This window comes from Neolamprologus multifasciatus, chromosome 4, assembly GCF_963576455.1.
Source record: "Neolamprologus multifasciatus chromosome 4, fNeoMul1.2, whole genome shotgun sequence".
Taxonomy (NCBI): Eukaryota; Metazoa; Chordata; class Actinopteri; order Cichliformes; family Cichlidae; genus Neolamprologus; species Neolamprologus multifasciatus.
Genome location: NC_140442.1, coordinates 14,882,394 through 14,909,663, shown reverse-complemented (window position 1 = coordinate 14,909,663; position 27,270 = coordinate 14,882,394). Strand labels below are relative to the sequence as shown.

Here is a 27,270-nt window from a genome sequence, read left to right as displayed (position 1 = left end):
ATACTGGGAATAAATCTGATTCACCGTTTAGCTATTTTTGCAGGATCGCTGTACAAAAGAGAAAAGAAAAAAAGCGAAATTTTAATTGCAGGTTGTGGACTGAGTGGTAATGGACAGACGGGTTTTTTTTTTTCCCTTATCGGATTCAGTGTGAAAACAGATTAGCTCGTGGAAATGTCATCGTTAGTGTTACAAAGTTGGAGTTTTATGATAGATTATGACATAATAAAATCATAAAGGAAAACCAAACACAGCGACCTAAATTAAAAGTCAGTAAAGGAGTGTGTGTACGTGTTAGCACCTTCTTATTTTGCCCCTGGCAGAACGAAGCGTTATCAAAGTTTCATCTTGCTGCTCATGTGACGGTGCCAAGTTCTGCCCTTAACTGGCCCACCCAGAATGCCCGCTAATGGCCGTGCTTAATCAAAAACTCTGGCCACACACACACACAGAGTCCACGCTGACAGCTTTTATTTTGCTCATTTTGGTGTAACTAGTTTTAATGTTGCTGCTTCTTTGGTAGACATGATCTTGGAGCATGTTTGACTGAACAAACCCCGTTCAAGGTCCACTCACTTGCTTATTTTAGAGTTTTAAAGCATTTGACATGTTTTTGCTCATTTGTCATGTAGATGAATGGTGACATGCAGGCTCAGCGCCTGTTTTTTTCCCCCAACTGCTTTCAGTTAAAAGAGTGCATGATGGCTAAAAGAAATGAAGTTTAGAAATTTTTGCTTTTAATTTTTGGAAATAACATTTTGTCTAACCTGTACAATTACACGTAGACTTTAATTTAGGCATCTATACTGATACTATACTGTAGATCTATACTGTGAGCAATAGTGTAGGTTTAGTTTGAACTCCATCCTCATTAGGAAGCCCAAACAACATTTATATTAAACCTGTCATCCAAAAAAAAGTCAGCAGTGTTAAAATAATGGATCCAAACTGCACAACAGTGAGTTTGGTCTAAAAGCAACCTGAAGACCTGCTGCTGAGGATGAGTGTCAGAAAACGTCGAGCACTACACGCAAGGAGCTGCACTTACAATCAAGACTGAAGGCAAAAGGTTGCTTCGCGGAGGTACAAACCCCGACTTCGCTCAAGTTCATGTGCGTTACTGCGTATTGTCAAAGTGAAGAAGGTGTATGGGTCAGTGTGTGTATATGTGTGGGGAGGGGGTGGCTATTAAACTCGATGTCAGTGAGTCGGGGGCACATTCCTTAGTTGATTTAGTGGGCATTAAGATGAAGAGGAATGTGTCAAAGCTGCGGAGGCTTTAAGTCCGCTGTGATGTAAACTGGCTGGGAGGAGCTCAGAGTTTTGACAGGCCGGCCTGACGGATGACTGACACTTGGCTTAATGTGAGAAGGATGGAGAGCAGAGACGAGCGGTGGGAGCCAGATGGAGGCCGAAAAGGAGATTAGGTACCTGCGGGAATAAATATGAAAAGTGTGATTGAGGGTGACAGTTAGTAGCTTCAGGAAAGAAAAAGGAAGATTAACAAAGATGGAACATTTAGAGGAGGTATAGATAAAAAGAAAGAGAACTAAGATCTGGGATAAAAGGGCAAAAATATAGAGGAAAAAAAAGTCCCACAGAAAGGAAGAAAAGAATGAGTCAAATCAGAGAGATTTCAGAAGCTTTTCTTTATTTGTTCAAGATGGTTTCAAAGAAAAAGATACAGAGAGAGAGAATACAGAAAGTTTTTTGTTTTTTTTACAACATCAGTTGTTGGGTCAGTTGTGCAACTTTGACAGATTACAGCAGATCAAAGGAAAGCAACAGTTTGTATATATTCATATATCGTAACTTTTTTCAGTCAGAACACAGAACTGATGTCTTAAAAACACCTAAATCAAGCTGCTGTATGGTACAAACTCTAAAAGTGGTGCAAAAGTTTTCATTTAGCAAACAACGAACAAAATCAGCTTAAAAAAAGCATCAGGTAAGACGTGTGTGTGTGTTGAAAATGTATTTAGTCCTGAGACAGTGCACGCATATACAGTGTGGGTGTGTGTTTCATGTTAGTGTGTTTATAACTGTGTTTGTCTGCTTTGAGAATATCAAGGTGGGAAAAAAAGCAACTTGTCAGTTATTTTGACACAACATACCACATTGTAAAATCTTAGGGGATAAACTTTGGTGATTTCCTACATTTTTCTTATTTTATTGGCAACAATAGATTCACTAACAAGTATTGTTTGTGTATCAAAAGCTTCGGTTAATCCCTCTGTGCCACCGAGCTCCATTATCACTGAAAAACTAAAGGACATCACTGAGCTGCACTGCTGAACTGACGAAACGTTCCTCGTGACAACCACTGTAGTAGGTTTGATGCTTGTATGTGACAAAGTAATGACATGACAACACGCGGATAATAAGACACTTCAGCCTTTGAGCAAGATGAACAAACTAAGGAAAACGAGGATTTGAAGGGATAAAGCGATAAATCATCTGTTCCCAGGAACCACATACCTGGCACTGGAAATGCAACTTCTAAAACCAACGTAATTATAACATTTAATAACGCAAAATTTTGATATGATGAAAAGGCTAAGTAAAAAAATGTTGTGAGCAAATTTTTCCAGAAACACAGTGAAAGTAAGTGCCATCAATAGTGCACGGAGCTGTTCCTAAACAAACTATGGTCTAAATATATTTGTTCACTCATCCATAGATGCTTTGCCATGAGGTAAGTCTGGGTGTGCTTTGTGATTTTGTGACAATCATACCTTGTTTGAATGAATTGTTAAATGAACTTTGTAAGCACTCATTTTCCCATTTTGTTCATGCACTTGTTCAGATGTTGAGTTTTCCAGATGCAGGAAGACCGTTTGTTCGGACTGTGTAGAGGTGTCGAATAAACCAGTGGAGGACAGTGATAAGCTAGTGGACTGGTCTCTTATTACTCTTATGCAGAATGAGAGCTCCAGAGGCAAATGTGCTTCCAAAAGTGCCTTCAACCACCAATAATCAAAAGATCCGACAACTCATCAGGTGACACAGAGGCAGTTTTGCACAGATATGAATACAGGTGTGCCTTGAAATGTTATTTTCCTGTGTTTTGTGTGCTTTGGATGACTAAGGTTTTACATGCGTTTGATACACACACAATACTTTCAGCAGTGTTTGTTTTGGTGTTTCGATAAAAGAAATATACAGAATGCCAACAAAGTTAGAATTTAACTCAATTAGGCCTCGAACAGCCTCCGAACTCAATAAAAGGTAAAAGCTCAAGAAGCGTTGAAAATGAATACAACAGCAAGTAATTTAATTTTCTTCATACTTTTAACAGCTACATTTTAGGGAACAGAGATCTGTGCAGTGCATTTCTGATTCAGTGTAGAAATGGAAACACGCACCTCCAGAAATAAAAAAGGCAAACCGCAGCCAGCGTGCAACCAAATCTGGTCCGTCTTCCTCCCCCGCCGTACGTAAACATGACTTTACTTCCTTCTTATTTCCTGAAATTATCCGTACCCTCCTGTTAACGAATGAAAGTGCAAACGCCGTTCTCTGTCAGTCTTGAAGCATGCATCGTATACAGCCGACACACTGTATGCATGATTCATTTACAATATGAAACAAGATAAATAATCTCTGCCCTCTGTTTGATTTTTCTTTCTTTTTTCTTTTTTTTTTAAAACACCCCTGCATGTTGTTTTTGACATAAAGCTACGTGACAGCACAGAATCAAGTCAAAGTGCACAAGGTCAAAAGAGAGAAACGCGCAAAATGGAAAAAGGCAGGAAATGAGCGGCCCAAATCTGGGCATGTAAAACCCATATCCTTCACCCTGCATCCTCACCCCTTTCCCACCCACTGACCAAAACTCTGATGCTGATGTTGCACACCCCTGCTGGTGGGGCCCAGATGGTGGAAGGGCACATGTCACACAGTGAGAGAGATAAAGCTGTTGTATCTCTGGATGTTCCTCTTGAGGATTTCGGAGCAAGGACCCAGCACGCGCTCAAAGCGTGGCCGATCCAGCTTCACGCACTTGAGGGGACCCCGGGCGACTACGGTGGCAGCCCTGGGACGGTTCAGCAGCAGGGCAATTTCACCTGGATGATAGAGAATAATCAGCACGTTGCCCCAAATTTTGACCTCAAACATTAAATACAAACAGTATGAGAAATGGGGCAAAAGGCCCTAAATCAGTGCAGTTAAGTGACAAATTAAAAGAAAGTTAGTTAAACATAGAGAGCAAATGCACCAACATTTCATTTACAGCTAACTGCGATGATCTTTAAACCCAAAAAAGGCATGTCTTATTTTTTGCACCTGATATTGACGTGATTTTAAAAACCAGCATATTTTGTAAATCAACAGTAAAACAAACCACACCTAACAGCACTATTTGGGGATTGTGCTCGTACACTATTTTACCCTGTTTAGTCAAGCTGACCCTTTAAAATACTAATATTTGCCATTTTTGCGAGTATTGTGTTTTAGTAAAAAGCAACTGCTAATAAGACTTTTTACAATTTATATGTCAAAACAAGATTATTAAAGTTAACTAAACTAAAAATAAAAATTAGACTTTTGAAAATAAAACTGAAATTAATTTATAAACTTGGAAAACAAACTAAAACAAAACAGAAATATATCCTGATCCTGTTTGTTAGTTTGGTAAAATCTGATCAAAACTTGGTTCAATTCACTGATTTATTTATCTAGATGACTACAAGACTGTGAGTCAACTGCTTTCAAAGGTTCTGTTTTTAATGTAATAACTGTACTGTAGTTTTCCTAAATTTTGCCTCTGACATATGCCCTCAATTCAATAATAATTAATAGAGACTAAAACTAAGACTGAACTAATAAAAACGAAACTAAAATTAAATATTTTAAAACAATAAAAATACCTACCCCTCAGCATTCTAGTGGACACACCTATGGTATTAATTTAATAATCCTAGACAACTTCCTTCTTAAGTTATCTTATGGTAAATGGCCTGTATTTGTATAGCGCTTTTATCACTGAAAGTCTTATCCACAAGACTTTCAGTGACCTTGACTTCTGACCTTTAGGTTGAGGTCACTCAATATCAATTTGAAGCTCCTATGTTGCCTTGTTCTCGAGTTACCGCATTCACAAACTTGGGTTTCCACGCTGCATGCCATGCAGGGTGACGACAACGGCCCATCAGCCTTTTACAGCTGAGGGGTAAAAACGAAACCGACACGAGAATTTTCACTCTGGAAACTAACTGAAACTGAATTAAAAGCAAAAAAAAAAAAAAAAAGACTAATTAAAACTATAATATGTCTGGTTCAGAATGATTCATCTTCTCATAGCGTGTTTATTTACCATATCTTTAAAAAACTGTTTGTGACACCATAAAAAAAAAAAGCAGTAAGCAATGTGACTTGTGTTTGATCTTCTAGATCACTGTGTACTGTCTTCATTGATGTTTATTGACTTCTACAAGCAAAATTTGTATTTAAGATATTTATTAAAAAGTGTTATATAAACCAAGTTTAGTCTCACAAACGTATGTGGTGCAAAGAAGCAGCAGGGACACACTTACCAAAATAATCAGAAGGTCCAAGGCGTCCCACCTCCACGTACTCCTCAATGTCAGACCTGCGCTGGAGAACAGAGGCGATTCCCTAACACAGAAAAGAAAAGGAAAAAAGTTTAGAGCTGTAGGAAAAAAGGTTGAGAGGGAGAGGAAGGATTGTGTGTGAAGAAGGGAAAGATGATGGAAGAAGGGGAGGAGGAGGAGGGGTCTGGAGGGGGCTATTTAACGAGGAACTGAAAATCATCAGGAGGATTAAGCCGAAGAGAAATTCCTTTGCTTCATAAGAACACAGGTGCACAAGATTTAGTCCACTTTGCTGTGGGATGGACACCTGTTGTGTGGGACAGCAGAAACAAAACAAAACAAAAAAAAGAAAAAGAAAAAGAAGAAGAAACACACTCTCATGTATCCCAAAATTGCATGCGATACAAAAACTGATTGGTTCTGCATTATTTCCTCCAGAGTGTAATAAATACAAACATCTAAGCCCTTTAGAGGCTGAACTGATTCCTCCTCCATCACATAATCCCCTTTATCAGCATCCAGCCATTAAATGGAAACAACTGCGTTGTCCAAGAGTGAGAGTTCTCCAAAACACAGTCCTTAAATGACCTCAGAAAACCGAAGCGCTTTTGTGTACACAAACAAAAAGAAAGCTCAAATAGCATGTTGCTAATGGTCTGCTTTACATCTGCAAGTGCACACAACCACGCAACGTTAAATAAGAAGATAGAAGACTCAAATGCTCACTCTCACATTCGGAAAATGTAAATTTTCATATATACAGCTGATAGCTGCTGGAGAGACTGACCGCCAACGGCTGGCTGAGTGTTTGTGAGTCATCTAAAAAGTATAAGGGAGGAAATTTGATTTCCATTCACTTTGCCCAACAGATGATAACAGTTTATGCTGTCACATCTTGCAGCTGTTGACAAAATTGTGTGTGTGAGTGAGCATATGTTTGAATATTTATCTTAGCGCATAAACCAGAACACGCGTGTTCAAAGCTGCGCCTGATGACACGGGCGTATATTCACATTAAAGTGCAGCTACCACCTTTTGCCGTGCACATGTATTGGGAGATATTTATTTTCTGGACCTTCACATGTACTCACAAGCTGCTGTAATTGGTAGTAGGTAAAAGAAAATCAGTAGAGAAACTTCCCAGCTTGTCTTGGATCGCTTCATATAACAGACCTGACGGTTCCAACGCTCTCCCTCTCCGTTTCTAATCCTTCTCTGCTCTCTCCTCCTTGTGCCGACGAGGCTAATAATGCTAAATATGAATATAATGAGCCTTAATGAGAACCTCAAAACTGCCAGCTACTCATTGCGGCCACACAAAGGTAATACTGTATTTCAGAGAAAGGGATGTGTGTGTCGATTTAGTGGGTTTGTGCTAGAAATGAGCTGTGGAGGAGTGGATGGATACTGTCCAAGTAAGTGGAGAACACCGTGAGAGCGCCACTTCCAAGTAATACCTGGCCAAACCGTGGCGTGATGTCGTTTTATCTCTGGAGACAGGTCTTCTAACCAAATTAAAATAAAGCAGGGATATTGTAGGTCACGGAGGCTGAAGGTGATGTTCGTAAGTAGTTGTGTAGCCACCAAAAATTAGGATTATGATCCACGTGGTATAGCGGTCCATTCTCATTCCCAGGGATTAAGAAAGTGTAGTTGTGTCAAACGCCCCTCTACTGAAATTATAAATTATTTGACATGTGCTGCCTACTTTATATCTCTGGCTGCTAAACTAAAACTACATTTTGGGTGTCAGATATTCTTAAAAAGAAAACCTACAACTGATCTGAGACCCTTTTTTTTTCATTCAAACACTGAGGTTTTATAACATTTTTGCTTTTAGTGCACTCAGTTTTTTGGAAACAAGCTTACTTCTGCCAAAATTAAAAGATATTTGTTTTCCGTCAGGCGTCCTTCAAAAAAATGAGAAGTATTATAGGAGCAGCCTTTGATGATGACCCTATCAAACTTGGCCTTACTCCTTACTGCGCAAAGTTATTTACTGCTTACTGTGGAAGTCCCGTCCAAAATAAACAGCAAAAGCAGATCCTGGTTTGAACTTGTACGTCGCTATGGGCAAATGTCTTAACAGTTAAAGCTCTTAATGATATATTTTCTTTCCTGTTGTAGTCATGCACTTTCACTGAACTTTGAAGTAAAGAATGTGATTCAATCAATCAAAGCTACTGGAAAGTGCTTATGCTTACTTACTTAATTATAATCGCTTGACTGCTAAATCAAATTTATCTGATTAGACATATTGATAAATAAAAGAGTAGCCACTGCGTGGAGGTAAGTATTCCTGTCTGCCGCTCTGAATCCTAATGCTGTGGCAGTCTGCGGCTCATCTCCTCATGGGCATGCAGCATAGGAAAAGCTGGTGCTTCACAGTTTGCCTTTGTGGTTGACTATGCTATGTGACCAAGTTGGCTTTCATGGCACATTAACCTCTGTGACATTTAAGCCACATTGTGCACGTGTATAAAGATGACGAGGGTTTGTAGACTGCAGCGTATACAGCCACACCATCTACACAAAGAATTGCATTAGCAGAATTAGCTCTATCGGGCTTTTTACATCTTAAAAGGCCCTTTTAGCAAATTTATTTTACATATTTACATTTATGTTTATCACAGTTCTTTTTATATTGTAAAAAAAACTTTTCAGTTGTTAAACACTTTGTAATGCTGCAAGAAAAGCGCTACATAAATAATCACATTTCTTTTATGTCTGTTGTTATACTCTGCCTAATGAACACTTTTCTCGTCTTAACCCCCCATCGGTTTTCATCTAACCATTAACCATTTTACAAAAAACAGCGACCACTACTGTCATTACAGAGATAAGAGTATTAAGATAAACTGCTAGTGTTTCAGCCCACAGATATCTGATGTTTTCATCTTTTTGATATTTTTCTTCTCTCCAATGGAGCGTAAGTAGACTGACTAATAGGTCGCTTGTATCTCCATTGTTAGTCTTGTTTCCACTGCACTTTTTATCACGTTTTGTTGAAACTTCCATCTCTGCGAATTCGCTCGCAAATTTCGAGTGTTGTGGTTTGAGAGCCCAAAACCGTAAGATGTGAATGGAGAGACAATGAGGTGGACGAGGCACAGACGTGAGTGTTTACAACCAGTGGGTTCCTCTTCTTTCTATTCATGTCCAAACAAAGTGTGTGAGACAGTGCAGCGCTGCCAGTACAGTAGTTCACTGGTGAACAGGCCTCATCCAGTGTGGTCCCGATAACCATCTCACACTGTACCACACCAAGGGTAGCGCTCTGCTCCACAGATATTTTGTTTTATAAACATCAGAGAGCCTCCCCTACCCGACTCAGGGAGACTGAGACCGGTAACAATAAAAGACAGCAGACGAGGTCAGCCAGAGCGAGAAACACTAACAAAGAATATGAATGAATGAACATGAATACAAACAAGTAGTAGAGAGACAAAGAAAGGATTCGTGTGAGCCAATTTCAGCCTTCAACTTAAATAAGAAGTATCAGATGATTTTTGGACGTATTTTAAGGACCGGTCACAGTTGCATCCATTTCTGTGTATACACACTTTAAACAAACATGCCACACAGAAAGTGCACCAGCTTGTAGTGACAAGTTAAAATGTAGCATCTTGCATGAAAGAAATGACAACAATTTGAACATGCTCGCAGAAAGAGAGGCGCAGCCAGAAATGGAGAAAGGTGATATCCCGAGTCTGTCTGTTCACGAGACCACCCAGCATCAGCAGAGTCTGCACCTTCTCATTCAAACGCCAGCACACACGCATATATCACTTGCTCAACATACGGTAGGACAACAGTGTTTCTCACAAGATTTGCATCTAACAGCCTGAGGGGCTCTTATTTGAACATAAAATGACTCAAAATGGTTCAAATCTAATGAGGCCCGTTAATCTTTACCTGTTTGTTTTCACTCAGATCAACCGCACTGATCTTCATTCTATAAAAGCAATATTAAACTCCATTAGCTAAATTGCATTTCAGCAAAAAACAAGCAAGTTACACACGAGTACCGGGAGATATTCTGCAGACAATCCACAGAGGATATGCCATCTGTGGGACCCACAGGAAACCTGTAAACTCCTGAGAAATTATTCGTTCTGTGTGTGGTCAGAGAACAAATGGGAGACGTCCATTTACACTGATGACTGGAAGATGACTAGAAGAACACATCAGCGGAGAGGATGATACTTTCTTCAAGAGTCATCACCCAGTTTTAAAAAGGTGGGAAGCAGCAGAGACATCTGATTTCAGTAGGCTCAAATCAAATGGACTTGGGTAGGATTGCTTTTCTAGCCTGCGGGTCGTAGTATCCTCGAGCAAGTTACAGAACCCAAAGTTGTCCCTGATGCATCCATCAGAGTGTGAGTGTGTGGAAGTTAGATTAAAAGTGTTTGGGCATAGAAAAAAACAGCATTTGTATAAATGTGTGTGTGTTTGTGTTTAAGAATGAGGTTTGTGGCAAGAAAGCCCTTTGAGTGCACAGAGCAGAAAAGTGCTACATAATTTTACAATTTATTGACAAAAACAAGACTTCAGCTAGACAGCTGGAGGTCATCTTTTTGGCATAAAGTGACATAATAATTCCTTTCACAAAGGTATGTGATTGGTATATGATCAGAGCTGTTCATCTGTTTGTTATTCAAAAACTAATTTCATGAAAGGTGGTGGAGTGGTGCTTGGGTGAACATCTGCATCGCTTTCATTAAGAATTTAAAAGATGGACACTGGCTTTTCCAGAGGATGTACTCTGAGTGACCTTCTAGATAAAAATGAAACACCAAGAATAAAAATTATATTATGCAACATGTCAACCTTACAATTCCAGTTATCTCATGTAAAGATAAATCTTATAAATTGATTAGATTGCATTGATTCAGGAGTGCACTGAATAGCTTTTCGGGTAGCCTTTTCCCTCTACCCAAGATTGTTTGCTGCTACAGTTTTGCATTACTGCCTGGGAAAGTGCAAGTTATGCTACTAATTATTGGACATTAAAAAAAACCCGTGCATGTGTTATTTCTAGTTAATACTTAGCAGTAGCATACTGTGAAATCTTGAAATATCACAGTGTTAAAGGTGCAAATGACTTGTTAAAGACTGAAAACACTGATTTTGACTTAACTTGACAAACTGTAACTTTTCCCACATCTGTTTATAGTTAAGTGGCAACACATAATGCATCTTAATCTTTAACTGGCCCTTTTTCTCAAAGGCTTGACTGAATGGCATGGAGAAAATAAGAGTCTGCACATTAGGTGAGTAGAGCCCTTAAGAAGAGAGCAAACGGTGGAAAAGGCAGAGAGGGTTGACGTAAGGGAAGGTGAGGCTGAGTCTCTGTGGCCCCCGGAGCTTGTAAAGGCTTGTTTGTACAGTGTGAGAAAAAAAAATGTAAACATGTCACTTTTCATTAGGGCCCCATTTCACCCAGAAGGAAGAGAAAGTGATGTCTCCATACCTCCTTTTAGTTAATCTTCCCCATCAGGAGCATGTAATTTGTGATTGTGGGGTTTGTCTTTGGCTTCATCTACCAAAACCACACAAAACAACAAAAGACAGTGAAAGGAGACAGAAAAAAGAGGCACGGTGGGCAACTGAGAAAAAAAAGGAAAAAGAGTAACTGACTAAGCAAAGCACAGAGCAAAGAAATAAAAAGAATCACAAGAAGTGCATAGCCAGAGCGCAGGAGGCTGATCTTACTGTAACACGCGCTCGCAAAATCCTCTAACTCTTTACATGTGGTCCTTTTTGAATCAACCTCCTCGCAACCCATATGTCCCTGCCCTCTTTGACTCATCCCTCTGTCTGTCTCTCTCGTCTCCCTCCCAGGAGGGCTCCTGACCCTGTGTGAAAGTCAGCAACACACATTCCACCACAGTCCGCCCTGCTCTGGGAAAGTCAGGCTCTGCAGCATGAGAGATGGGGAGCAAGCGGGAGGGAGGGAGGAAAAGAGGGGGTGAGAGCTTAGACACAAAGGGGAAAATAGACAGAAGAAAGGGAAATGGGGTTAAAGAAATAGACAAGCTGCTGCTGGGGTGATGGGATTAAAGAGAAAGCAGTATTTAGGTTAAAAATATATACATTCTAGAAAGTGTTGGTCCCCCTTCCTCAGTGCTGCGTGTGGCTGCCTGCATGCAAAATGATGAGTCTCACATTGTGACACATTCACATAGACCTAGACAGCTGCCTTCAATGGGCTGCTTGCCTGTAAAAGTGGATTCCTGTATCTCTCTTCCTTTTCCTCTTTCTCCTCCATCTCTCCATCCTGCTGTCCCCCCCCCCCCCCCCCCCCCACTCCTCTACATATTTTGCTATTTTGTTTTTCCTCTTTGGGATGTACAAAGTCTCAGATTGATGAGTCACACATACATAGTTGTGTCTTTTGCATTTCCTGCACAAATTGGCTTCTGAAAGACTTTAGACTTAGTGCAGCACTGCAATAATAGACAACAAGATAATGTGAGGTGTATGTCAAATATATACAGTGCAGTCTATAAGTACAGGTCTTACATTTCATGCAATTTAGAAAATTCCAGTTTCATTTCTGTGTTTTGTGCAGCATATATGCATTGGATGGGATGAGCTCAAACTGATTGACAGTAGGTGTCTCACACCAAACTAGATTCACAGAATGCAACATAAAAGTGGTTGAGTCTGTTGAAACCCTCACCAAAATCACCAAGATGCCAATTTTCACAGACCTAATAGTATCACATGACCTCTTTATTTGATAAAATATAGGTTAATATTAGCAATAGGTAATTTGTGCGGGTAATTTTTGCATTACAAATTATCGATAATCCTGGCATTGTCGTACAGGACTAAGACCACTGACATTCACTGTCAGTTATTACAAATTTCTGGAGTTTCAGAGGTCATTTACGATGTCAAAGATCTTCAGTTTTAATGTGGAGCAGCTTTTTAGCATTTATTGAAATAGGACAGTGGAGCAAAGACGGAAAAGGCAAGAGAGAGCAGTAGATTTGAACATGTAACAGCCTCACAGCGTATGGGTCACCTGCACCACTTCATGAGCTATATCAGTACCCGGGGGCTGCCATTTCTTTAAACAAGACATAAAACAGTGTTTTTCCTACAAGTGAAAAGTATGAGCATCTGTGAGGAAAGTTCATAGGAAATATAACATGCCTTTAGTGATGCTACAACCTTATTTGGTCTAATATGACAAGTAGTTCAAGTAGTTTTAGGATTTTGAACAATGTCCTGTAAACATCGCTTGTTACAAAAGTTACATTTTGTTGCTATACTTGGAGGAAATCTAAACAGCTCTAATATCACTAGTATATTAATTTTATGCACATTTTTTGACAGCCTCCCTGGTTAAGCTCAGCCAGAGCTGTAGTTCATCTGTCTTCAGGTTTTCTTTGTATAAACTAAAGTTTGAAATTCAGCAAGTGAGACTGATGTAAGCGTGACCATGAGTGCTACACTTTGCTAACCCATCATAGATGTGAACATCCTTACTCCTTCAGAGCATTAACGGCTGACGTGCAAATTTACTGAGCTGGATAAAAGCCAAAAGAACATTTCAAATAACTGGAAAATGAATGTCTATTATATATGTTAAGAGGGGTATAGTGAGGAGCATAAAAATGCAGATAAAAAAGAAGGATGGAGAAGAGTGTTGTACTGCAGGGGCGCAGGTGAAGGGAGAGAATCTGTGTGAGCCAAAATAGGGATATAGGCTGATACATCATTAACCAACCCTGATAAAGAAGTACCTCTAGCTTAGCCATTTCAATCCACTGTAACCAGTGTACTGCTCTTATTATCGATGGACATGAAACGAGTAAGTTAGGTAAACTTAGTAGGTGACAGAAAGAATGACACTCTGAAGAAGAGGGACTAACCCGCGAGCAGGTCTGAAAATAAGGACGCAACAACAGCAGATTGTGCCCCAACCCCCTTTAGATGCCCCTTTTGACTCGATGCTGGTGAAAGCCGAATAAGTATGGAGTTAATAAAAAGTGCGTTAGGATGACAGGCAGGGGGCCCTTCATGAAGTCACACCAGGGGCCTCGGTTCCACAAAGCCTCCAGTGTGAGGGAGCCATTCTTTGCACAGGTTCTGTGTGTTTGCAGGCTGGGGCAGGGGAGCACTGGGTACTCTGTCTGCTGGTGGCAATAAACTGGGATCAGTTGCAATGTCAGCAAACAGCCCACCAACGTCTCTGTATGGTGACATTTACATCAACCCTAGTGCCCCCCTTGATGACTCTGATGACATGCACACGATTTTAGGCCCGGTATGTCAACATCTACAGCTTACAGGAAATGTGACAGTAATAGGAAACCACTACATACACTGTAATTTTGGTGATTTTAATGCTTTTTCTAAAGCACTCAATGTGCAAAAAATCGACTTTATGCTCTGTGTTGGAACTAGGTTAAACTCCATCATCAAACTTGTCTCTTTCACACACAGAGACATGCTTCCAGTGCTTTGTAAAACATCATATTCTTCACAGACTTTACCTCTGTTATGATGAAGAAATCATCACCAGGTTCTCCCTGCACCACTATCTTCTCTCCATCCTCAAACTGAACAGGCTCCAGGGCATCGGCCACAGTCAGGCGCTCCCATTTATCCAAAGATTCTGTGAAAGAACAGCAAATACAGATTACTGAAAAGACAGTTACATTGATCAGTAGTAGATGCACATACAATGTGGATTACCGTTTCATGGCCTGGAGATAGAGGCTTTCCTTGTTCAGTAAGCTGGTAGGAACACTAATTACAATCCAGTAATTTAAGAGGAACCGTTGTATCAGCCCCTCTGTATCCTCCCTAATTTCATGGATCTCAAACACCTTAAAACTGACTCCTAAAACTTTGTTGTACTCACTCTGGATTGTGTTGATTATAGTCCAATCAAGTTCAAGTGGTGCGATCAAGTTCCTTTCCACCACTTCCATTCTATGGTTGCAAAATATGATTTCATAGCTACAGTCTAACTTCATCAGTGAAATTATCTGAAATATAACCAAATATACTGATAAATATGATTTCGATTTAAGCAGCAATGCTTTAATAACGATTAAAATTATATATTTAAAATATTTTTTTCACTTTTATATAATTTTAAAGATCAAACAGAAGTAAAGGTCAAGATATGTGAAGGAGTTCTGCTAAAAAAATTTTACAGCATCTTTCTAAGTTTGTTCTGAGCGAGTCAGATAGTCTTTACGATTATCCAACCAATGCAACAGTGACGTAGTTAGCCTGAGGTATTTCTAGAAACCAAAAACACAGTCATACATCTCACTGGGAAAAATGCTTAAACCAAAGGAGTTTTAGGCAATTCAGATGAAATGATACTTAAAGAAACAGGACCCGCTAGTAAGTAAACATCTCTATTCAGACATTGGTTACCGAATCGGCTAATCCTTTAAAAAATGGAGCAGATTATTGTTGCCTTAAAAGCAGCTACACCAACACGTGGAATGTGACTTTGCTGCAGTGAAAGCACTGCTCATCCTTAGCTTTGTCTAGAAGATTCAATGTTTTGATTTGACTCAGACATGAGTTAGAGGTGTAAAACTACAGCACTCTCTCTTTGTCCCTGATGTGCTCAGTAACTGATCCCAGTGTGTCTATTTGTGTGTGTGCACTTAGGATTAGTTAAGGTAAGCCTGCCGGTTTGGAGGTGTCCAGTGTCCCCCGCCAGTGGGGCCGAGGTGTCTGCTGGACCCAGATGGATGTCTTCTTTCTGGCTGCCAGTTAAAGGCAGCAGGTCCTATAGAGGTGAACCCTAACAACTAGCGCGGTAACTTGATACACAAATGTGCCGACTAAAGAACCTACATTTCATGCTTCACAGAACTTGCAGCCACTTGGAGCACCATGCTACACACATACATGGTAGACGCACAGGGAATTGCCCGTGGAGATGCTAGGGCCTGTGTGTGTGTGTACGACAAACAACAGGTTGTGTTTTTTACTTCCTTCACTCCATGACATCAAGGGCTTGTACCCAATTTCGTGGCTATCTCAAAAATCAAAGACAAACAAAAACACCCCCGCCTCCTACTCCTCCTCCAATTCAAAGGGGCCGAGCAAAGCGAATGAGGAGAGGAAAAGCAGGAGGGTGCTGTCTGAATACAGGCCTCGACAAGGCTGTCAAAAAGAGAGCTGTGAAAGAAAAGAGCTGAATGAAAAGAGAGCGGACCTCGCAAAGACATCCTCCTAAGACCAGGATTGAGTGTATGTGTTTACTCAGCCAGCTAATAACTCTGTACAGAGGGCATGGCCTTGCTTTATACACCACATACACGATCAAGTGAAAAGGGATGAGATGTCAGCTCCAATTGCAAATCGTTTTCAAAATCTGAATGAATCTCCTTCGCCATCCCTGAAAACCAAATTGCCTGTGCAGGCTGGTTATCCAAATTCCAGCCGCAAAGAGAGGCTTATCTCAACTCCCTATTCCTTAATTGACCACATGGAGACATTGCACACATTGCATAGTGTGACTGGCTTTAGCATGAACAGTGTGAGAAGATTAGGACTGTACACACAGACCTCACTTAGCTATGGGCCTTGTGTGACAGCGTGCGCCTGTGTTTATGTGGGTTAATCTACAGTATATAAGTAACTTTCTGCACTCTCAACTCTTTGACCTGTGTAAAATGAATGCATAAATATGTATAAACACACTCATATCCTTCGGCATAATCACAAATTGATTAACAAAGTGTAAAAGAATTCATTATAGTCACCAGTAACAACATGCTGCATGTCTTGTCTATATTATATTTAACACACAGACTTACCAAGAATGGAGACTTTGCTCAGGAACTCTTCATACATCTTTCTCTTTCTCAGTGTGCTGCCCTGTAACACACACAAAAGCAAACACATTTACCATTTAAGGAAGTTGTTGTAATACTATAATGTAATGCACACCAGTGGTCATAAGTTTGATTTTTATCCCAAAACCAAGAGATCACTCTCATTAATCAGAAACTCTTTAAAACTTTTAATTTGTTTTATTTTTTTCACTCCTTTAGTTATTAAAGTTAAAAGCACAGCAACTTTGCTTTGACAAAGTTTTTCAACTGTGAAAAATGTATTTCTTTGGGGTGCATATTGGAAAGAGCCTGAAAATCTGCACCTTTTTTGAAAAGAGTTAACATAGAGCATCCAAATGGTTGCATGTTTCTCATTCCACAGCCAACCTTTAAAAAAAACCCTCCAAATATTACATATGAATACTGCCAAAATATTAAAACATGAATACACTTTTTTTTTTTAAATTTGTGATGAATAGATGACAGTTCATGGAATCATGGTTATGCAGGTGTATGTAATGTGTTTCTGATACGTGTATGTCTGTGTGTGTGTGTGTGTGTGTGTGTGGCCCACCCCACCCACCAGGCAGGGGACTTTCCCCCATTCTGCCTCTGCCATGAAAATCAGGTGCTTCCTGACAAGTCTAGACCCAGAGGACCCCTTCCCTCGCTGCATTTCTCCTTCACTGCACAGAACCACTCAGAGGGAGTGGGAGCATGAAGAGAGTAAAAGCGAGTGAGGAGAGACGATCTTGTCCGCCCTGCCTTTGCATATGGAAATGATATATTGAGGCTTGGGGTGTCTTTAGTGCATAAGTGCCTGAGACCCGCTGCTGCCTCTAATTTCATATAATTTCACATTTTGTCTTAAAAGGGGAGAAAATGTTCCCAAGTGAGCCAATGTCAAAGTCAGAATCGTAAACAACTTGATTAAAGGAATTCTAGCCTGCGCTGCCTCCCTCCTGGATAAATGATTTGAGTTGTGTGTCTGTGTGCATGTGTGTCGTCAGTGTGTGCAGGCAGAGCGTGCAGTCTGTTTTTAGTTCTGCCACTTATGTTTTGCTGCCGTCTCCGCAGAGATGAAACTTGCTCGTTAAGCAAGCAAATACAAACAGTAACGCATGTACGCTCTACCTCTAACACACACCGCACACACACACACACACACACACACACACACACCAGCTTAGAGATGTTAAGTTGGTCTTTAGATTTGAAAGTCTCCCCATAGAGCTAATCAGACAGCCTTGCAAGGCTTAAAGGCTTAACATGTGTACATGAAACTACATTACAATACAGTAGATGTGATTTATACGACTGCAGTAGGAACCGCTGGGTGGGCCGGAGTAACATCGCAGGGTTTCAAAGAGGCTCGCTGCGGTGGAAATAATGAAAATGATGCGTTTCTAAATTTCTCTTTCTAAAATTTCAAGTTGTCATTTATTTTGTTGGTGAACATCTTTTTTCTCTTTGTCTTCTGTTTTATCTTGTCTACTTGGGAGGGCCTGAGCACATGTTTCATGTATAAAACTCTTCTGCTCCTGTTGGCCCCAGTGTTCACTCCTCCTGTGGCTAAAAGATGAACCAGCCTCTGTGTCTGTTCAGTCTTTGAGGGAGAGTCATCAAAGACTTGAGGTGTGGCGTGAAGCCAGACTAAACCAACTGTACCTTACACCCCATCTCCATCACCTTCATCTCTATCCAATGTGAAAAACATACACCACCAACCCGCCACGCACACATCCCCTCTCATTTCTCTGTATAATTTCTCCTTGCTTCCTTTCGTCTCATGTTCTGTTTGTTGACAGTTGTCTGTCGGTTTGTTAACGGCTTTGTCTGTAGCTATGTGTGTTTAAATACCAAGATGACACAACAAGGAAGGTATTGTATAAATGGCAGTAACACAATAGAAACAGTGTGGTTATCACGGGGAATGGCATTACACTGTTTACTCAATGTACACCCTGATAAGGAAGCTGGTAGGGTGGGTGGTGTAGTGAGAGGCTCTTTGGCTCTACATGATAAAATCATGGCTCTACTGTAAACAAACTGTGATATAATGACTTGTGCGCGTGTCATTATTTTCCACTGGGCATGGTGTAAGGAGAAATATCTACAAGTAAATTCATCAAAGGCACCTATAAACAATTTCTGCTCATCTTAAAGGTTTTATATGAAATATATGAAGTACAGTGGGGCAAAAAAGTATTTAGTCAGCCACCGATTGTGCAAGTTCCCCCACTTAAAATGATGACAGAGGTCAGTAATTTGCACCAGAGGTACACTTCAACTGTGAGAGACAGAATGTGAAAAAAAAATCCATGAATTCACATGGTAGGATTTGTAAAGAATTTATTCGTAAATCAGGGTGGAAAATAAATATTTGGTCAATAACAAAAATACAACTCAATACTTTGTAACATAACCTTTGTTGGCAATAACAGAGGTCAAACGTTTACTATAGGTCTTTACCAGGTTTGCACACACAGTAGCTGGCATTTTGGCCCATTCCTCCATGCAGATCTTCTCAAGAGCAGTGATGTTTTGGGGCTGTCGCCGAGCAACACGGACTTTCAACTCCCGCCACAGATTTTCTATGGGGTTGAGGTCTGGAGACTGGCTAGGCCACTCCAGGACTTTCAAATGCTTCTTACGGAGCCACTCCTTTGTTGCCCGGGCGGTGTGTTTTGGATCATTGTCATGTTGGAAGACCCAGCCTCGTTTCATCTTCAAAGTTCTCACTGATGGAAGGAGGTTTTGGCTCAAAATCTCACGATACTTGGCCCCATTCATTCTGTCCTTAACACGGATCAGTCGTCCTGTCCCCTTGGCAGAAAAACAGCCCCATAGCATGATGTTTCCACCCCCATGCTTCACAGTAGGTATGGTGTTCTTGGGATGCAACTCAGTATTCTTCTTCCTCCAAACACGACGAGTTGAGTTTATACCAAAAAGTTCTACTTTGGTTTCATCTGACCACATGGCATTCTCCCAATCCTCTGCTGTATCATCCATGTGCTCTCTGGCAAACTTCAGACGGGCCTGGACATGCACTGGCTTCAGCAGCGGAACACGTCTGGCACTGCGGGATTTGATTCCCTGCCGTTGTAGTGTGTTACTGATGGTGACCTTTGTTACTTTGGTCCCAGCTCTCTGCAGGTCATTCACCAGGTCCCCCCGTGTGGTTCTGGGATCTTTGCTCACCGTTCTCATGATCATTTTGACCCCACGGGATGAGATCTTGCGTGGAGCCCCAGATCGAGGGAGATTATCAGTGGTCTTGTATGTCTTCCATTTTCTGATGATTGCTCCCACAGTTGATTTTTTCACACCAAGCTGCTTGCCTATTGTAGATTCACTCTTCCCAGTCTGGTGCAGGTCTACAATTCTTTTCCTGGTGTCCTTCAAAAGCTCTTTGGTCTTGGCCATGGCGGAGTTTGGAGTCTGACTGGTTGAGGCTGTGGACAGGTGTCTTTTATACAGATGATAAGGTCAAACAGGTGCCATTCATACAGGTAACGAGTGGGGGACAGAAAAGCTTCTTACAGAAGACGTTACAGGTCTGTGAGAGCCAGGGATTTTCCTTGTTTGAGGTGACCAAATACTTATTTTCCACCCTGATTTACGAATAAATTCTTTACAAATCCTACCATGTGAATTCATGGATTTTTTTTTCACATTCTGTCTCTCACAGTTGAAGTGTACCTCTGGTGCAAATTACTGACCTCTGTCATCATTTTAAGTGGGGGAACTTGCACAATCGGTGGCTGACTAAATACTTTTTTGCCCCACTGTATATAAGAAGTAAGAAGAAGCACTTTTTAGAGAACTAAAATAGTAAATTGTAAAAGTTCTGAGATCTTTTTTTTAACCAAATAGTTCTTCAAAAATATTAAATTTATTCCTGATTGATCCATTTACCATTTTGTAGGTCTAAGTGACTTGGATGATCAACTGGTTACAAAATTTACATTTCTGGTGGATCACTAACTGGCGAGGAGACTGCACACGATGCAGTTTAAAAATCACATAAATGTGGCTTAATTGGTTTTCAATTTCGCTTTAATCCGTTGAAATTAATATTCAGCTTAAGAATCAAATATAGACGGTTATTCAAAAACCTAAAACAGTTAGAGCCACTTAAGTGCAAAAAAGTCAGAAATGGCATAAAAAGCAGAAGCTGAGATTTAGGTGGGTTGCAAAGTGATTTGCAGTGTTCAGTAACTTTTAGCATGCTGTGTGCAGGATAAAGAAGCTAAACATGAGATCTGCCTAACTGAGATTACCTGGTATTCCATGGCCCATGGCCCCAACATGCAACTGTTGCTATAATTGTTCAAAATAATGTGTCTCGAAATGGAATGAACTAGTGACTGTAGATGTAAAACCATTTAAATTACACATAATCATTTTTAAGATTTAGAGACACAGCAGACTCGGGACAGGAAAGCAGATGTGAGAACAATGAACCTGATGGCAGTGGCAATGCACCTTATGAGCTTCCAGCTAACTAGCTGCAGACACAGGCGCTCAGCATATTTTTTGCTGGGAAACACACCACACACAAACACATACACATTTACACTCAGAGAGAAAGCTCACTCGTTGGCCTAACTCCTTGCCAGAATACCACACTTTGTAAAAACAGCTTTACAAATCATTGACAGCAATAATTAACTACAGGTTCACATAATTGAATTCTGTTTCACCCCGTCTCCCCTCCTGCAGCTGCTGCTGGAAGCAACGAAGGAATGAAATGTGTAAGACAAGGAGAATCCTCTCAAAGAAAGGTTACCAGGGTGGACTGTGCCCTTAGTTTAACTATGCGCTTAAGAGGTGACATGAGTGCTGTGTAGGTCAATGCCAACTTTACTCTGAGCTGAAAGGTCCGAAAACAAACCTGCTTCAATCTCTGCTGGTTTTACACTGAACTGAACTTTCAGTTGGCCAAGGGTTAAATGCAAGAGGTAGTTTGAAAAGTTAAATGGGAACTCTCTAATTTATTTGGAATATGGTGTTAGGAACATTTGAGGAAGTGTTTAGCTGGGCACAGACACACACATGGACAATATTTAGTCATTCTAATAACAACCGATCTGTGTGTGTGTGTGTGTGCGTGCGTGCGTGTGTGCGTGTGTGTGTGTGTGTGTGTGTGTGTGTGTGTGTGTGTGTGTGTGTGTGTGCGTGCGCGTGTGTGCGTGTGCACTTATGAGCAAGGATGAGGGCAAGGGCACAGTTCCTTGTGTTTCCAGTTTAAACATTTCGACATTCCTGCTAGATAAGCTCCCGGAGTGGGAAGTGCAAAAGGAGGCATTAATATTGACTTTTTTTTACTCCTCTTCTCACTCCCTCCCCACTTTTGGCTTTCTTCATCTAAGAAGAGATCTAGACGAATTAAAATGGGAGGATACACTCCTCTGTGTGTTAAAGCGTATTTGGAGTATAAAAAAGAAAGCAAATGTCTTAAGTGCTTAAGGAGCCTTAAGTGGTTGACTGGGAGGAAATACTGCAAGCAGAGGACTATGATTGATGACCGTAGAGAGTCTACTAATGGGATGTAGATATTATTTGTCTACAGTGTCATAGTGTGGATTTGTTTTAATGTTTAATATTTTCAAATATACCATAAAATTATGATAGCTTATCTTTTCCAATTCATGGGTTAAATATATTTAAATACCTACCTACCTACAAATAACAAGCTCTACAGACCTAGAACCCCTTTGGTTATTTGTCTACTACTGTTAAAATGCCCAAAACGGAGTAATAGCATTCCTCTTTAATTATATAATACAGAAATTTCCATAGTGCTCAAATGCATACATTTATAGGTAGCCAGTATATCTATTTTAGTAATCAAGAGAGTAACTTTTCGTCACGTAAAGAAGAAGAAACTTTTGGCCCTTATACAAAAGGGGGTCACCCTATCAGCTCCATATGTTTGATTTGGCAGAGTTTTTGCACTGGCTAGCCGGCCTAACCACAACCCTTAAGGGCTGTGTGATCAAACCAAGTGTCTTTAGCTTGTTAGTCAAATGTGTAAAGCATTACACTACGAAGAACCATAGCAAGCACTTTGTGTCCCAAAACTGTCATACTGTAATTTCACTCACAAGAAAGAAGATATTCAGGTCTCCATCCTGTTTCTTAGCCACTTATCTAACTAGGGGAATCAGGAGAGCTGGAGCCTATCCCAGCTGATGTAGAGCAAGAGGCAGTGCACAGCCAAGGCAGATCCGACTCCATCACAGGGAAACGCAAAGAAAGACAGACAACCGTACATTCGCACATCTGCACCTACAGCTAATTTATAATCATCAGCAGGTTGGAAGCTTTTCTGAACCTACACCACCACAGTACAGCCACGGAAAAAAATATACAGCTGTACTGCTGTGTGCACAGTGGAAGCAATTTACCCATCAAGTTTTGCAATGTATGGTTGCTACAAACCAGCCTCTTGCATATTGTTACCATGGAGTTTACAGAAATACTGAGAGTCATCATGACGAAGTTCATACCATGAGGATGCGTCGGTAGCTGTCTCTGTCAATGCCCCACAGTTTCAGGTCTGTTTTGGCCTTGACGGTGGCAGCTCTAGGAGTCCCGTAGATGAGGGCCAGCTCTCCAAAACTACCTCCTTCTCCAATACTGGTCACCCACTCACCATTCACATACACCTGCAGACAGAACAATAGCAACATTTATAAAGAGGGTCATATATAAGATGGGATGCTTCTGAAGAATACAAACATTTTCTGGGTACAGCTGTTTTGAGGTAGGAATTTAAAACTTTCTGCTATTTCAGCTACCCATCCAAAGACACTTTATCCAACACTTGGCCCACCATTCCCCCATCCCCCTTCAGTTTCCGGGCTGTTTGATTTTCTCACTAGGCTTGTCCCTAAGTATTTGATCCCCACTAAGCCCTCAGATGAGACCCTCTAAAATGCCCTCTATCCCTACCATCTCTCCATCAATCCCTTTTATTTTCTTTGTCTTGTCTTGTTAGAGTCATCCCTGTGATTTGGAAGTGATGGGAGGTCGGAAAGCTGTGTGGATTTGCTCGGGCTGTGTGTCATCTGAAACACACATTCTCATGATGCTTCATCACTTACATGTGCAGGAACACACATGCACAGCTCTACTGAGATCAACCACTGTAGCTCTACAGACAATGCAACCTCAGTGAGATTCATTCAGGCTGTCTCTAGGGCTGTTACGGTTTCAGCTGTCGACACACTATCCACTATCTTGTTGACTTAATAACACAGAGAGAGGCAGAGGGAAGCAGGGTTTATTCCTCTCTGGTGGTTGTTGTGAATTGCCAGAATTGTTGCAGGCCATTATTCATGCTCCGAGTAGACCACAGGGGACTCATCCTTCACTATACAGTGGCATGGCTTCAAAGAGATGCAGAGTGCTGACTTTGGTTACGTCAAGCCTAGAAGAGCAATTAAATGAACGCTGAGAAAGAGTTACATCAGAGCATACAGGTAGCATACAGGCCTTTTAACAGTCCAGTCCTCAGGTATCTCCTGACCTATGAGTCACTGTTTCATCCTCACTTTTATACATATGGTGTCATAAAGTTTCATGAACACTCTGTTGCAAATCCCAGATAGACAGAGCTGCTTTAATACTTGAACGGGAGCAAGAGTGAAGTTACTTCCAGTCAGGGCTAAGATGACAGAACAGAAAAGTCTTGATTAACATGCTGTATGCTGTCTCTCACAATAAGTGAATTTTGCGAGAGCAAATCGCATGTGCCTGTGAATAATTAATGAACCAATGAATCAAAATTACTGGAAGGGTTAGATGAGTCATGAGTTTATTTCTTTGTACAAGCCTGCTGCCCATACAGGTAGGTGCAACAAAAAATCTGCATCTCTGTTTGGCATGATGTAATTAATTTCATTGCCAAATCCACTATAAAATAAAATAAGCTTTCCTTTAAAATGACTGTTAAGGTAAGTAATTTCAACGATTACCCAAATAATTGTGATTAAGCAACTATCAATATTTAATTATAGCTACCATTTCTTTGCCCTGATAAGATCATCTTACATTTTGGCATGAAAGCTGTAATTTCTTTAGCGGTGCACCCATATAAATACAGGCCGTAAGTAAGGAGATTTGAGTGCAGACATGGAGGGGTGTTTACAGTAGTGGCAGTGGTTGTCAGCGTTCAGGCAGTTTATGGGATGCTGGCAGATTTACACCCCAGCTTAATGAGAGACATCTCCACACTTTAATAACCTCGGCACTGATCTTGACGCAGTTTAGCGCCTGGGTTTTGGCTGGGAGGCAGCAGCTGTCTGTAGAGATAGAGGGGTGGATGGCGCGATGGTGATGAGGTGAAGGCGACACAAATGAACACGAGGTTTGGACAGGGGTGAGGTTGAGGGTAGGAGTGCAGGGTGACAGGGTCCTGGCTTTGGGAGCGTGTGGTGTCAGTCCAGAGGAGACGACCTCCGGCAGAACAAAATAAAATGCACAGACTGAGCAGATGCAGATGTGGACTTAGATCAGATCAGAATTAAGAAATTTTGAGAAGAGGGAACTTTATAAGATTAAACAGGCAAACTTTGTCTTGATTGTTGTAGACAGATTTTTGAGTTTTTCCAGATATTACCATCTATCTTTGTATCTAACGTGAATATAATCTTGAACTACATAAACAACCATGGATCCTTACTCTTACACAGGACTCTAAAAAGAACCCCACAACTTATCAAATGATATTTGACAATTCACTTTCTGAGAGTTCATTGCTACACCATCTTTCTATCAAGGCACCATCTCACTACTCCTACACTTACTTCTTCCTGCTCAGGTGGGTCAAACTTCAGCCAAGCTTGCCAACCTGCTTCTCTCCTCTTGCCCACTGTCTCTGTGCTCACTGTTGTAAGCTGATAAGGTCACTTCCTGTTTAACTAGCTTCTGTTTTATCTCCCTCCATTTAACTCTATCGCTCTGTGTAAGGCTTGCTAAGACAAAAGATCTCTCAGTTTGTGTGCCTCTCACAGCCAGTTCAAATCTATAGCAGTGCACAGATTGTCATCAGAGTGGAAGAGACCTTTGAAGAGAACAAAACATAGGGGCAATCCTACAACCTGCCCATTGTTAGAAGGAAATTTTATCTCTATGTGAGTGAAGGCGGCTGGGTTTTTCTACTGAGTCACAATCCTTCTTATAGACTACACATGAGACAGTAAATAAAACCATACTGGAATCCCCTTTAATTTAAATATTTTGCTTTGACTCATTCAAAGTACAAGTAAGAGTGTACTCTAAATGTGCTCTGACCCACTTACGTCCACTTCGCCTTGGTCAATCACATAGAAGTTGTCTCCTTCATCACCTAGAGGGGAGAGAGGAGGAGAAACACAGGTGAGCACAGATAAGACATCAATACCTGCTAGCTTTAAACCATTTAGAAAGCTTCCTTTACTTGCTTTTTTTCCTCTTTTACTTTCACCTCCTGTTTATTTCTCAAATGTGGACTTTTTAACCAGTAAAAGGTGCCCCTATAATGTTTTCTTGTAAACAAATATAGTTATGTACTTCAAGAATGTATCCTTGAGGCCAAACAAACACATTGCTTCATAAAAAAAAAAGATAAGCCTCTTAAAACTGCTTACTAGCATGCAATCTTCTCTCCATCTCTATCATCATTATCGTCCCCTGCAATTAAGTGTGACACTTCGCTTGTGAGCGTCCTTGTGCATGAACACAAATAAAGAAAAAGAGAGCATATTCATAAAAAAGTAGTGTTCAAAGAGGTTTAAAAACTCCATCAAGAAACTTTAAACTAAAATTGAAGCATTATGGGATTAAAGTATTTTTGAAGCCAATTCACATGAACTGGGGCACAAAATAAATTGAGAAACTTTGGGGATTTGTGAATCCTGGAATGTCTCTGTTTGGTTCTGGGCCCTCTTCGAAAAGCCAAAGAAACAAAAAAAAGAAAGAAAAGAAACTGTTGGGTTTTTGTCTGGATGTTATTTTTGTTCAGATCTTCATAAATTACCTACTTCAAGCTTCAGGGCACACCCAGCGTCAAAAGTGCTACTGCCTTCTCCAGAACACATATTTCACTGGGCTTGCCAATATATTTGTGATATAAGGCTCTCACAAGCAGAAGAGTGCAACTGCTGCAGTGTTCATTACTGGTTCTTGGGTGGCTTAATAATGCAAGCTCTGAAACCGAAGTGTCTGAGCATGCATAGCTAGATCCTTCTGAAGTGTAAAGAACAGAGATCCATAGTATAGCAACCAACCACAGGCAGCAGCTTAATTTATTTAGTTCCTTATATTAAAGAATACTGTTTGTTATATTTACAAAGCTTGGAACTAAATGTGCTGTCTGGTCTGATGTTGTGTCACTGACATAAGTTGGTGGGATTTCAAAGCGAACAATAACCCTCGAAGCGAGTCATGGGATCCGGATGGTTAATGTCCGTTAAAAGCATCTAGTCTGGAGATAAGGCTAAAAAATGGCAAGTGTTCCTTTAATTATGCTATCCATTACATAGGGTTTAGGGGAAATTATTAAAGAGGACTGACAGCCACAAACATGAGCAGCGCAAATCTCTCCCCGCAACTCCAAACTGCAAATGCAAATCCATTCAGAGGTACATACAGGTAATGATGCATGAGTCCTGATGACACAAGTATGCATTTGTGTGCATTTAGCAGATACAAAGTGAGGTTGTATGTGTGTGTGCTTGTGTTTCTGTGTGCATGTTCACCTAAAGAGTTGAAAGGCTTAGAGCACCCGTGAGTAAAGTTCACAGGAGTTCACACGGCTAATTAATACTGAGTGGAGGGGGCTCGTTAATCATACAGCTCTATTTGTCACACAAAACGCTCCTTGTCTATCTGAAGGT

At 40.7% G+C, this 27,270-nt stretch overlaps 1 protein-coding gene across 4 annotated transcripts in view; it reads right to left on the bottom strand.

Moving 5' to 3' along the window:
- Nucleotides 1–1,634: 1,634 nt before the first annotated feature.
- Nucleotides 1,635–27,270, bottom strand: part of prkar1b (protein kinase, cAMP-dependent, regulatory, type I, beta) — a 67,941-nt gene continuing 42,305 nt past the window's right edge. For all 4 annotated transcript variants that reach the window (XM_085156825.1, XM_085156826.1, XM_085156829.1 and 1 more), the window contains 6 exons: nucleotides 25,696–25,742; nucleotides 22,900–23,058; nucleotides 16,364–16,424; nucleotides 14,066–14,187; nucleotides 5,538–5,619; nucleotides 1,635–4,067 (listed from right to left, as the gene is read on the bottom strand). In XM_085156825.1, the coding sequence (XP_085012951.1) occupies nucleotides 3,895–4,067; nucleotides 5,538–5,619; nucleotides 14,066–14,187; nucleotides 16,364–16,424; nucleotides 22,900–23,058; nucleotides 25,696–25,742 (644 nt within the window). In that variant the 3' untranslated portion in view covers nucleotides 1,635–3,894. The remainder of the gene's footprint in view (nucleotides 4,068–5,537; nucleotides 5,620–14,065; nucleotides 14,188–16,363; nucleotides 16,425–22,899; nucleotides 23,059–25,695; nucleotides 25,743–27,270) is intronic.